Source organism: Pleurodeles waltl, chromosome 3_1, assembly GCF_031143425.1.
Source record: "Pleurodeles waltl isolate 20211129_DDA chromosome 3_1, aPleWal1.hap1.20221129, whole genome shotgun sequence".
NCBI classification, from domain to species: Eukaryota; Metazoa; Chordata; class Amphibia; order Caudata; family Salamandridae; genus Pleurodeles; species Pleurodeles waltl.
The window spans coordinates 669,793,211-669,805,625 of NC_090440.1; the positions used below are offsets into that span (position 1 = coordinate 669,793,211).

Sequence of the window (12,415 nt, forward strand, 5' to 3'; positions counted from 1 at the left end):
GGGGACAGTTGCGGTGAGTGCTGTGGTGATGGCTGTGGCGAAAAACGTGGTGGAGTTTTTTTTTTAGCCACCTTTGCTTTTGGCTGTTTTTCAGTTTCCTGGAAAGCGAGTTTCCGTTTCATTTTAATTGGGGGAAGAGTTCTTATTTTCCCTGTGTCCTTCTGTATATGGAGACTTCTCTGTGTATAGTCTGGCTCTCCCATCTCTAGTTCTTGTCCAAACTTATGGCCTTGTAGTTGTGATGAAAGGCCTTGTTCTTCGGCATAGGAGCTTTGTTTCGGCTCCGAGGCTGGATGTTTTGGCACCGAAACCTTTTCAGCAATCTTTTTCGACTCCGAAGCCACCTTTTTCGGTTTCGGGGTGCTGATATCTCGGTGCCGCGTTTGGTCGGAGCCGGTATCTCGGTGCCGAGTATACTCTGTACTGGTATCTCGACCGGAGTCGGATGTCTTTGGCATGTGTGTGCCCTTTTTCGGTGCCAATGCTTGGTCACCGTGCTTACGGGTTAAGCCATGGCCTGTCGGCGGTGGCGTCCCCTGGGCTTTTATTATTTTTGTGTGAGTTTTCGGGGCTGTTGTACTCACTGTTTGTTGCCTCGCCGGCTGCTCACTCTCGGGCTCATCCGAGTCCGAATCAGGAATGGAGAATGTCTCCTCTTCTTCGACGTCGGGGTGTCCAGCCGGCATCCACGCCATCTGAAGCCTGCGAGCTCTCCGGTCCCATAGCGTTCGACCGAAATGCCCGACAGGCCTCGCAGGTATCCTCTTTGTGTTCGGGGGACAAACACAAATTACAGACCAAATGCTGGTATGTATAAGGATACTTTGCGTGGCATTCGGGGCAGAAGCAGAATGGGGTCCGTTCCATGAGCCTTGAAGACGCACGCGGTCGGGCCAACCAGGCCCCTCCGGGGAATGGAACCCCCGAAGGGCTACCGGAGCTCTTCTTTTCTTCGGTGTCGATGTGCTCTTACTAAACCGATACCGAGCGCAAACAATACCGACAAATTTTCTGATAGTTAACTAACTTTTCCGAACCGAAACACGGAGCGAAGAGGAACACGTCCGAACCCGATGGCGGAAAGAAAACAATCTAAGATGGAGTCAACGCCCATGCGCAATGGAGCTGAAAGGGGAGGAGTCCCTCGATCTCGTGACTCGAAAAGACTTCTTCGAAGAAAAACAACTTGTAACACTACGAGCCCAACACTAGATGGCAGGATAATGCATCTGCAGCTACACATGCCATCGAACATATAGTTATTTTCACTCTCTGAATTCCACTGATTAAAATGGCGACTCTGTTAATATTCCTGCCAATTGCAGACGTGCTGTTACAGCCCATTTAACATTGCAAGGGCTGCCAAATGGACTGGAGATGTTACCTTCATGGATGAGGCACACAATGCTTATAAAACTGAAGTATTTGACTCATGGGTCACTTTTCCTGCAGTCAATGCTAATACATAAACATTTCACACATAAACGGAAGCTGCAATACCAGGGCAATACAGAGGAGATAATCATTTAGAAATAGCATTACCGTATCAGGAACATCAAAAACTGGTTCCAAGGTGCCCGCCCTACCACATGTATTACAAAATATTAGACTGGCTCCCCTCAGTGAAGATGGGACAACATGGCCAGTCTCAGCCAGATACACACCATATTTAAATATACAGCAGCTGAATGCGGTTGAGTTATGTACTCTATACAATGGTTTAGTTAAATTATACAGCGGTTTAACACAGTTTGTTATGCGCACAATAACATCTGCCACAGAGAGAGCTATTCAAGCTGTTCAACCATAGTTAGCTGCGGGAGTGATTGGTCCTGTCATTATCAATGCTATTATTGGTAAAATTCCCATCAGACGATAGGAAATTCCGTTCTGGATTCCACAAAAACAGATCAGCTTAAAGCATGTTTTCACCATATGGGACCCCAAGGTAAACATGCTTACCGCTTGAAATGTTTCCCCCTATTGGTGAAGGTACCATTTGAGGTACAGTTTTGCTGCAGTATATCCCATAACACATGGTAACACATCACTTCCTGTTTTGCCTGATGTTCTAAAGCAAATTCAAAATGAAAAAGGGGCTGCCTCTGCCCTAGACCTGGGGATGACATTAATTGGCAAATTTGCTACTGTCTCCTTAGTTATATTAAGTAATATTAAAGGGGAAGCAGCAGCCCTGGCAGTATGCCAACGCCTCATGGAAGTCACAGTTGCAGACCATGTGTGCGCACTACCAAAAATTATTGCTGACACCTATACATCCATAGGTCAAGATAATTTGGGAGCCATACCAAATACGCCACAGCCTAAAGGTAGTTCTGGAAGGGACAATACCACAATTATTGAAGGCTGCTTAGAAAAGAAATATTTCAAAGCTTCAAAGACTTGCATAGCACCCAGGAGCACTAGTTTTCTGCAACAACAGATCATATGTGTGCCCTTAAGGGCATAGTAGTCCTCTCCCTTTTGGCACAGAGGCAGCAACAATGTGATCACACAGCAGGAAGACATTATTTGTGTTTGACTACAGAAACTACTACAGAGGAAAAGGCAGCTAATAAGAGAGCTGGAAGTAACCTTCGGATCAGATACTTACAGGCAGGGTGACCCGGAAATGATAAGTGAACTCTCTGAAAGATTCCACAACCACTGGCCAGAGGTGGGTAGTGCCCTATAGAGAAAAATAAATATGAGGGGAGAATGTGCAAAGGCCTATTATCTAGGCTTAAGAATACATCTTAACATATAAACAAACTGCCATTTACCTTTCAGATGGGCATGTTCTCTTCCCCATTGCCCTACATCCCTCCCATTATCCACTGTTGGCCAGACAAAGGGGTCCGGGTTGAGCTTCAGCACAAGTACTTTTACTTACAAGTATGTCCAACAAGGTAGAGCAATATACATGGAGAGCCCCACGTTGCGCTTCCACCATAAACCTTTGCCCATTCGAACTGTCTACTCTTTCAAACCTCAACATTCACTGCACATTAAATTCCAACCTCACTCTTCCACTCCAGGACACATACCACATTTGCAGAACTTACATTTCTTATACTTTATGAGGTTTCCCCCTGTCATGAAGGTGACTTTCAGACAGGCCTTATTGTTTACCCAAGAGACTTGCAGGTCTATGCTTATAACCAGAAGTGTAGAAGTACAAGTCCCAGAATGCTTAGTGCTGCTTGATGAATAAATGGGACTGAATGAAGGTGACAGACATGACATGGAGCATCATTGGAAAATAAAGAAGCCACAAAAAAGAAATACCATAACATCGAGGACAAAATAAAGAAATATCAACATTAAGAATTTAGGGCTTGATTACGTGTTTGGTGGACAGAGGACCACCAAACCCACGGTGGCAGTTGGACTGCGGCACTCCTGGTGGTCTGACCGCCAGATTATGATCCTGGCAGTTGGACTTCCAGGAGACCGGCGCCACCACCCAGATCATAGATCCCGACAGACTGCCGGCAGTCGGAGTCATGGTCCCCCACAGTGGTGAAAAGTTCGGCACCAATGTGCTGATCACAATGATAACTATGAAAATCCTGGTGGAAAGCTAGTGCTGGGAGCAACGGGGGGAGGGACCTGCACTGCTCCCCCCTGCCAGCACCCTCAGAATGCACACTGTCTGCAAAGCAGACAGTGTGTGATGGCATTGGCCTCGGCTCCCCTAAAGGAGCCGAGGCCAATGCCGCCACTGTTTCCGCTGGGCTGACAGACGCTACCAAAAATGCACTGCTGCTTTAACGGATTGTCTTAGCTTCTTTCATCTATCTTCTCTCTTCTCTACAGACTGTGTTGCTCCTAGAGCCTCAGGTGTATTTTTTTTAGTGTTTCCTCCTTTATGCATATAGTGCTTAGACACCTTGCAGATAGTGACACCATCACATATCTCTCTGTACTGATTTTAATTCTACTCCTCTTGTGATAGCTCAGCTTTCCCAGATGTCCCTTAATTCATCCCTCACTCGCCTTTGCAGGTTGTCCATCTATCTCAGGCTCTCACGATTCTAACACTCCCTTTACATGTCTTGTTTCTTACTTCCCTGTACAGAAAGTGCTGCCTTCACAGAATACATTATTGCTATTTCTGTTCTGACAGTGCACTTCTCACAAACACTGCTTGTTCATTGCTGTTCCTAAATAGAAAGTGCTGTATGAAGAGACATAACATGCATCTTATACATGCAAAATGCCTCCGCCATACAGTGTGCCACTCTCACAGTGCCCTCTTGCTTCTTACTTCTCTTTCTCGTGCCTTAAGAGTTCCTTTTGTTATAATCCCCTTTTTCATTTTTATACATCCTTGTCCCATACTGTGTCCAACTCTTACAGACTGTTTGCCCCTTACCGGGTTGTCTGTGTGACTGATGGAGCTTGCACTTGCTGACTCCATGCAGGGATCCCCGAAGTAGAAGTTGCAAAGATAAACAGACACCTCAGATGAAGCGCTGTGGAAAGAGAAACAGAGAATCATACACACATTATTATGTACTATATTGAGACAGGCAGGACTGGACAGACAGTGGCAAAATGGCTGGCGTGACCCCATTTTCAAAAGGCTGCAGCACCTACCTGTGTTCCATCCCACACTAGCTATTTTATGGACAGGCAGTGCACTAACTGCTGCTCTGGTATAATTTCTCTTCAACAGAAATCTTTGGACGTTTATGTTGTTCTTTCTCATTTATGTTTCTTTATTTGTTAAATGATTTCCCATTCACGGTCACAAATATTGAATTAAAATTGTGTGTTAAACACATTGCAACAGGCTTTATGCGTGACATCCCCATGCATATCGAGCTTATAGCTCTTCTTCTTTGGGAGATGTAAATTCAAAAGGATTTGTGTGAAACAAAACAGACAGTGGCACTGATAACTTCTGCAGGTTAATTATATACTCAATAACATGAAAGAACACCAAGTGATCTACTGTGCATGTTTTATGTAAACTGTAGACGTGCACAAACATAGAAGCTAAATTAAGTGCATCAGGGAATGCCTTTAGATCTGTATAAGATATATGATTTAAGAGCCCAAGCAAAGCAAACATAGATATATGCCGATCTATCCTTAGGGGCCAAACTGAGCTTGTTCTTCAAATCGTTCTGTTTGTGAACAGAAGAGAGAGACCTGAAAAATTGAATAAGCAGAGGCATTTCAAAGACTAAACTACACAATGTTATTACATGTATGGAAAGTTGTAATTATATATACATGAGTATTTGAGGATGTACTGCCTTTTCAGGCTTAAACCACAGTTGTTTTGGAGCGTTCAACTTTTCATAGGATCCATTGTTGTACGAGCATGCCAGGAAATGACTAGGTGTTCATTCATTCAGTCAGTCAATCAATCAACCGTGGGATTTGTAAAGAGTGGCTTATCACCCAAGAGGGTATTGAGACGCTGTGGGTGGTTGCTGCGAACTGGTAGCTACTCAAAGAGTCAGGTCTTAACCTCGTTCCTGAAGTGGGGGAGGGCATGGGTGGTATGTAGGCAGTGGGGATAGTCGTTTCAGGTCTTGGCAGCGAGGTGGGTGAAGGAGAGTCCACGGACTTGCACAAGGGCGAGGGTGGAGGAGCACAGCTCCCTGGTGGCCTGGTGGAAGAAGAGTCTGTGGTTGATGAGATTGGGACTGATGTTATGAATGGATTTGTATGCGATGGTGAGAACCTTGAATTTGCACTTCTTGTGTAAAGGCAGCCAGTAGAGACTTCTGAGGTGGGGGGTGATGCAGGTCTGCCTGGGAAGGTCCAGGACGAGTCTTGCTGCTGCATTCTGAATGGTCTGGAGGTGGTGGAGAAGCTGGGCAGGGAGCCCGATGTAGAGGGCGTTTCCGTAGTCTAGCCTGCTGGTGATGATTGCTTGTGTTACCATCTTTCTGGTTTCAACAGGGATCCATTTGAAGAACTTACGTAGTAAGCGAAGGTTGTGGAAACTGATGGAGGCCACTGTGCTTATCTTTCATTTGAAGGTGAGTTTGCGGTCAAAGATGACGCTGAGGTTGTAGGTGTGGTTGGTTGGGGTGGGGGGCTGTCCGAGTGTGGAGGACCACAGAAGTCGTCCCAGGAGGAGATGTTGTTTCCAAAAATGTCATCTCTGTCTTGTCTGAGTTTAGTTTCAGGCAGTTGGATCTCATCCATGCAGTGACGTGCGACATGGCATTGCGGAAGTTATCTCTGGGGGTGGCGTGATCTTTAGTGAGGGAGAGAATGAGTTGGGTGTCGTCAACGTAAGACATGATGTGGAGTTTGTGGTAGCAAACAATCACTGCTAATGGTGTCACATCGGTGTTGAAAAGCATTGGGCTAAAACAGGACCCCTGGGGGTCGCCGCATATGGTGCTCTTGTATTCCGAAGTGAACAGTCGGAGGCGGACTCTCTGGGTGCATCCCATGAGGAATGCGTGAATCCATTTGAGAGCATTGTTTCAGATCCCAATGTGGTGGAGTCTGGAGGTGAGGGTGTAGTGGGAGATGGTGTTGAATGCAGCAGAGAGGTCAAGAAGGATCAGGGCTGTCTCAGTGTTGTAGTTGGCTTGGAACACACATTGGCAGAAGTCCAGAAGGTTGTGGATTTCCAGGTGTTTGGAGAGCTGTTGATTTATGGCTCTTTCCAGGACCTTGGCTGGGAAGGGGAGCGGGGATATAGGTCGGTAGTTTTTGAGTTTTCTGGGGTCGGCAGAAGGTTTCTTACGGAATGGCTTGATCTCTGCTGGTTTCCATGCTTCTGGGATGGTGGCTGTCCTGATGGAGGTATTGAGGAAGGAGGTGAGGATGCTGCTGATTTCCTTCTGGCCCAGTTTGAGGATGTAGTGGGGTCATGGGTTGCTGGGAGAGCCAGAGTGGGTCGTACTCATGAGGGCTGCTGTGTTCTGATGATAAGAGGGTTCCAGTTAGTGATCTGGTGGCTGGGAGGGTCGTGCAACGGGTTCAGGAGGTGGTCAATGTTGGTGGGTTGGGGATGAAAGTTTCTTTAGATGGCTGTGATTTTGTTATGGAGGTAGTCGGCTCATGAGTTGCAGAGGTCCTGAGAGGGTTGGATTGTGTTTTCAGTAGCAGCAGGGTGGGAGAACTCCTTGACGATCTTGAAGAGTTCCTATGGGCGGTTAGATCTGACTAGTTTTTTGAGTCTGATATTGCTTAGGTTGTCCAGGAGGTTGGTGGAGTTGTGGTCGTTGGCGTCAGCTAGGTGGAAGTTGAGATCTACTAGGAACATGTAGTGTGTTGAGTCGATTGCCAGGAGGTCGATGAAGTCGGCTATGGCTCCGAGGAAGTTGGGGTGGGTTCTCGGGGATCTGTATGCTAGGGTGCCCATGATGGATGCTCTGGCGTCGATTTGGATGAAGACGTTAAGGTGTTCCATGAGGTAGGAGATCTCCTCTTTGAAGGTGGTACATGAGAGGCTGTCCTTGTGCATGATGGCACTTCCTTCTCAATGCTTGTTGTGGCGGTCTTTGTGGATCAGCTTGCAACCTTGCAGCGTGGCGCAGCTGATCCACAAAGACCACCACAACAAGCATGGAGGAGGAATCACCATCATATTTCATGATATTGAGACTAATTATAATTTATATGCAGGGCTATCAGTATCACTGTATGTTTTATCCCACAGAGAATCAATGACATAAACAACCATGATGTTTTGTTAAACAGACATCGTGCCAAAGCAACGGTAAATGTGGTGCCAGGCCATACGATACCCTAGTTTGGGGTGAAGTACAGGTTGGATATAGTAATACACATCTCTCACTGGTGAGTGTAGCTGTGCTGTGTTTTTAAGAACCACTATGAAGTGGAAAACTACTGAATACATTCAGGGTGTGCATTGAATAAGGGAAAAATGGTTTCCTTGAAGAATAGTCTGTATAACTGTAGCTTGCCTCTGTGGTCTGCCTAAGGCCCAGAACTCGCACTTACTTTAGCTCCAGTGTAAGTGTTGTGTTCAGTGGGGTAAACTTGCTAATTGGGATCCTGTAGGTGAAATTTCCAGACCTGCAGAGAATGAGGAGATAACAGGTTTGATTAATGGGCGATCAGTGCTGAGAAGGCGCCAACTCAAAAGATAAGTCAGATTTAGTTAGAAACAGAACTGAGCTCTACAATACACCCACGACAAAAGCACAAATTATAAACCAAATCAAGAAAGATGCAACACCCGTGACACTAACATGCTCTTAAGAAGTGAAGAATGAATGGATCGGAAAGTGCAACATATCACGAGTATGAGGTTACTACAGAGAAATAGAGAATCACTTGCAATCTACATGGTCTACTATCCTGGGGAAACCATAAAACTCTAAAGAATCGGTGCAAATAGATAACTTATGAGTGCAGCAATCAAACTCAATACGATGAAACTGAAATCCAAACATAATGTAAACCATGGGCCCAAAAATTCAACTAACAACAAGTAAACAAATGATTAACTTAATTTTCACTTTATCAAGAAACAATCCTTAAGTGCAAAAAATGATTTGCCTGCAAAGAATCAGCTAATACACTGAACCATGAGCATCACTGCAGGGAAACCACTCCGAGGCATAAAATCACAATCACCACAAAGAAATGCCCCAGGAAATTACCCATCAAATCACCTATGACTAAACAAACTTTGTGCCCAACCGCCACACTCAGTGTAAGCTGTGAGCCACCAAACCTAAACTCAGTGTAAGGAAAATCAACACCTGACCTCAAAAATCAAACCTGCAGCTAGAGAATACACAAGTGCAAACACCAAAATGGTCATTTGTTCATCAATGAGCCCCAAACAAGCAATGAGCACAACAGTACCCAGTATATCAGCCCAGCCCTTGTTCCCGTCCATCAAACTCAGAGTAGGAAGACAATACTTGAGCCTAAGAGCCCACTGCATGTTCCCAGCTATTAAACAGAAAGAAGGATGACAACACCTGAATTAAGCAATCTAAGTAAGGAAATAGACTCTGAGCTCAAAAATCAAACTCATAGTAAAGCAGCAACTATTTACTTTATCCACTGAACTCAGATGAAGAAAAGAGACTCAGAAATCCACTGCAAGCACACAATCTATGATTTTACCAATCCCCCACATCTGTTGTGATGAGTGTGCAAAATTCACCTGCATCTGTCAGTGCTGGCACAGTATTTGTCTGTGATGGGAATGTTTTTCTCCAGGACACGGATGGAACTGAGAGAAGCATCTGTTTCTGTAAAAATAATAGTTCACAGCCTTGAGGAGATCAGAAAAAACAACAGAACTGAAAGGATGGATGCAAAGGACAGAACTGGAAGGAAAGAACACAAAAACTGATAAATATTCAATGAAATCAACATTTATTAGGTTTTGCCTGAAACAGCACATGCGCTGTCTGATGTGGGACATACCGTTATCTTACAGTAGGCTTAGAGCCCACCCATTGTTTAACATTAGTTAACTTCATTGGGACTCTCTTTTGCTTGCTTCTTATTCAATGGCTTATGTGGACTACACTTGTTCCTCATGAGTCTGGCCTTTCCCTGAAGCATGAAAGCATCACTGTGTCCTTCGACTGCCGATTTTGTTAGTGTTACTTTTTTTTAGCTAAGCACTCTACCAGAGTGCATGTATTTCTTAGCTCTCTCCCTTTCCACTGTGCTCCATTTTGCTTTCTTCTTTCTTGCTTGTGGCCGAACATCACCCGGTGCCACACTGCTTTAACTATACCGATATCATACATTGGTGCCATATTAATTTAAATTTGCAGTGCAGCCTCCCTCTCACCCCCTTGTTGCTTGCACCCCTCACCGGTATTGCTACCGACACCCCACTTGCTTCAAAAAAACTTTTCCTCATTTTTTAGTTACCGATCCAACTCGAACTGTAAACTAAAAACCAAAAAAAAAAACAAAAAAAACCAGCGGAGTCATTTTCTAGTTGCGCGCATGTGCCTACAAAATAATGCATGCGGCACAACATTAAGGATGCTGTGCAGCATAGCTAATAACTAATGGCAAATCCGATAGGCCCCAAAGGCGAGACCTATCGGCTTTGCCAATGGTGTTATAAGAGCACCTAGCACAGTTGTAAAGGAACATCTCTTTTGATTTCAACATACACCTGCTTCTGCCATTGCATCTCAAGTCTGCTCCGATGCATCCTTGCTTTTTTACTGCTTAGAATACAACTCTATGAATGCTACACAATTCTAACGTTCAACTCCATGCCAGTAATGGTAACACAACAAATATGACTGACACATCTTAACCCTCTGCACAGAAACCCATGCACAATTTTGAAAATTGAAATGCTTCTTCCCAGTTAGCATTCCTATGTTTTTCAGACCTGGACCACAAAATCTACCTACTTGTTAACTATTTACATGCTGTAAATGTTTACATGCTGTATTCACTGGCATGTGAGCTTTTTCTGTAGACGCAAAACACAAATGTCATGCATGGTCTAGATTTGCTATTAGAACACTTAGATTCCAACTTCCTATCCCCTGGCTGTTGGGAAGCTACTCACCGTTATGGTCTGTGATTGTGGTCTGTGGTTGTTCTGGGGTGGACTGGTCAATACTGCGCCGTGCCCGTGGCTCTGGTCCTGGCAGGCTGTTTGGGGAGTGTGAGAAGTTAGGGGTGTGCTTGGTCTTCCCCTGCATGTTGGTGTATGGAGGCTGGGGGCTGGCACGGAGGCCTCCAAAGACCAGCCCACCATTAAGGTTCTTCAAAGAATTTGGCTGGGACTGCTTCTCCGTGGACCTAGATTTAGGTTTCATGCGGCTACCAGTGGCTGATGGAAGAAGGGATGGCTTGCCGAGCCCTGGAAGGAAAATGTTAAGACAATATGAAGGAAGGCATCTCTAGATAAAGCTTCACCATAGACGTTTCTAAGAGATTGCCAGGCAACAATCTACAGACCGGCATACCCAACTCCACTTAGAACACCTGCAGTTCCTCCCACTCTGAGCTCCTGAAATCACTTCTGTGGAGAGAGGGATAGAATCAGTTTAATCCTGTTCTCCTCGACTGACTTCACGAGAGCTCATGGAATAGCTACCAGCCAGTGTCCCAAGGCTTTAGACCCACTTGCACACAAAATTTCTAAACCTTTGTATACTCAGAAATCTCAGGAGCACGGTGTCACAAAGATCTTGATACACTACCACAGAGCTATACTGAACCCCAGACAAATTTTTACTTAGAGCTCTTAAACACTTTTTCATACAGACCTCTCACATGCGCTTCTACCCAGAACTTCCAAGTGCTCTTCCACTCATAGCTCCCAGACACACACCTTCGCCCATATTCTACAGACCCTCCTTCACACGTGTCTCCCACAAGGCACACTTCCAGCCATAGCCCCCCAGGGCACTTCTAGTGATAAAAAAAAGGCGCACTTCTGTCCAAAGCTCCCAGATATATTTTTTTCAGGGTTCCCAGTTACACTTACCCCAAGGCCTAATAGATAGATTCTCGTATAAATCGTACAGATGCTCTCCAATGCAGAGAACACGGACACACGTTTGCCTAAAGTTGCTAGTTATGCATGTAGCCAAAGCACACGGTCATTTCTCCACACAGAGCTCTCAGGCACACTTTAAAGTACAGCGTACTGGAGATCATTTATCCCAATGCCTATGGACACATTTCCACCCGGAGCCACTGCAGGAACCGGAGCTTCTTCTCTCCAGTCCAGTGTTTGTAGTTTCGGAGAAAGGCATTTTCCGAAACTGCAAATACACGAAGCAAGAAACACGTATGTATTACATGGAACAAAATGTTTCTGGTGCTATGGTGCTCTGGTACGGCGACTGGGAGGTGTGAGCACTAAATAAACAACAAGAAATACAACCAATAGAGCAAATGTTAACTTACATTTAGTTGAGAGTATGAGATGACCTTCAGAAGGAACTGTGAGTGCAGTAGACTGTGAACTACAATGGTTGATGCTCCATGAGAACAAACTTCTTATTTGTTCTCATGGAGCATCATACATTATAGTTCACAACTCCGTATGCCGAAGTAATTGCCACAATAGATGCCACCTTCCATGACAGATGTTCAGTGTCATCTTTGTGCATGGGCTCAAAGATTGGCTCCACCACCTTTGCCTGAATGCTTAAATGTCCTTTTTGCCCTATACAGAATGCGTTACTTTATCCTTCATAGGCGTAAATACAATGCACTTCCTGGGCTACTTATTTGGGTCATAAGGTTGCTAAATGCAACCTATTTGACAAATAAGCGAGCCCTGTGTATGCTGGTGTAATAACTTGTAATCAGGAGCTAAGCGCCCTGTGGGTTGGGCTAACTTGGCTTCACTCCCACTTGCGGGCGTGAAGGCATAAAGTAAGGGTGTTTTTTTTTGTTTCTCTTTTCGAAAATAGGTTTAGGGTGGGGTAACCCCATCTTCCACAAGTGTCTT

At 45.1% G+C, this 12,415-nt stretch overlaps 1 protein-coding gene across 1 annotated transcript in view; it reads right to left on the bottom strand.

The window, feature by feature from the left end:
• The window catches only part of MYRF (myelin regulatory factor), a 385,038-nt gene that overhangs the window by 58,469 nt on the left and 314,154 nt on the right, over positions 1–12,415 (bottom strand). The window contains exons 22-26 of the mRNA XM_069223234.1: positions 10,514–10,810; positions 9,128–9,215; positions 7,948–8,022; positions 4,379–4,478; positions 2,615–2,689 (exon numbers count right to left, since the gene is read on the bottom strand). Of these exons, the coding sequence (XP_069079335.1) occupies positions 2,615–2,689; positions 4,379–4,478; positions 7,948–8,022; positions 9,128–9,215; positions 10,514–10,810 (635 nt within the window). The remainder of the gene's footprint in view (positions 1–2,614; positions 2,690–4,378; positions 4,479–7,947; positions 8,023–9,127; positions 9,216–10,513; positions 10,811–12,415) is intronic.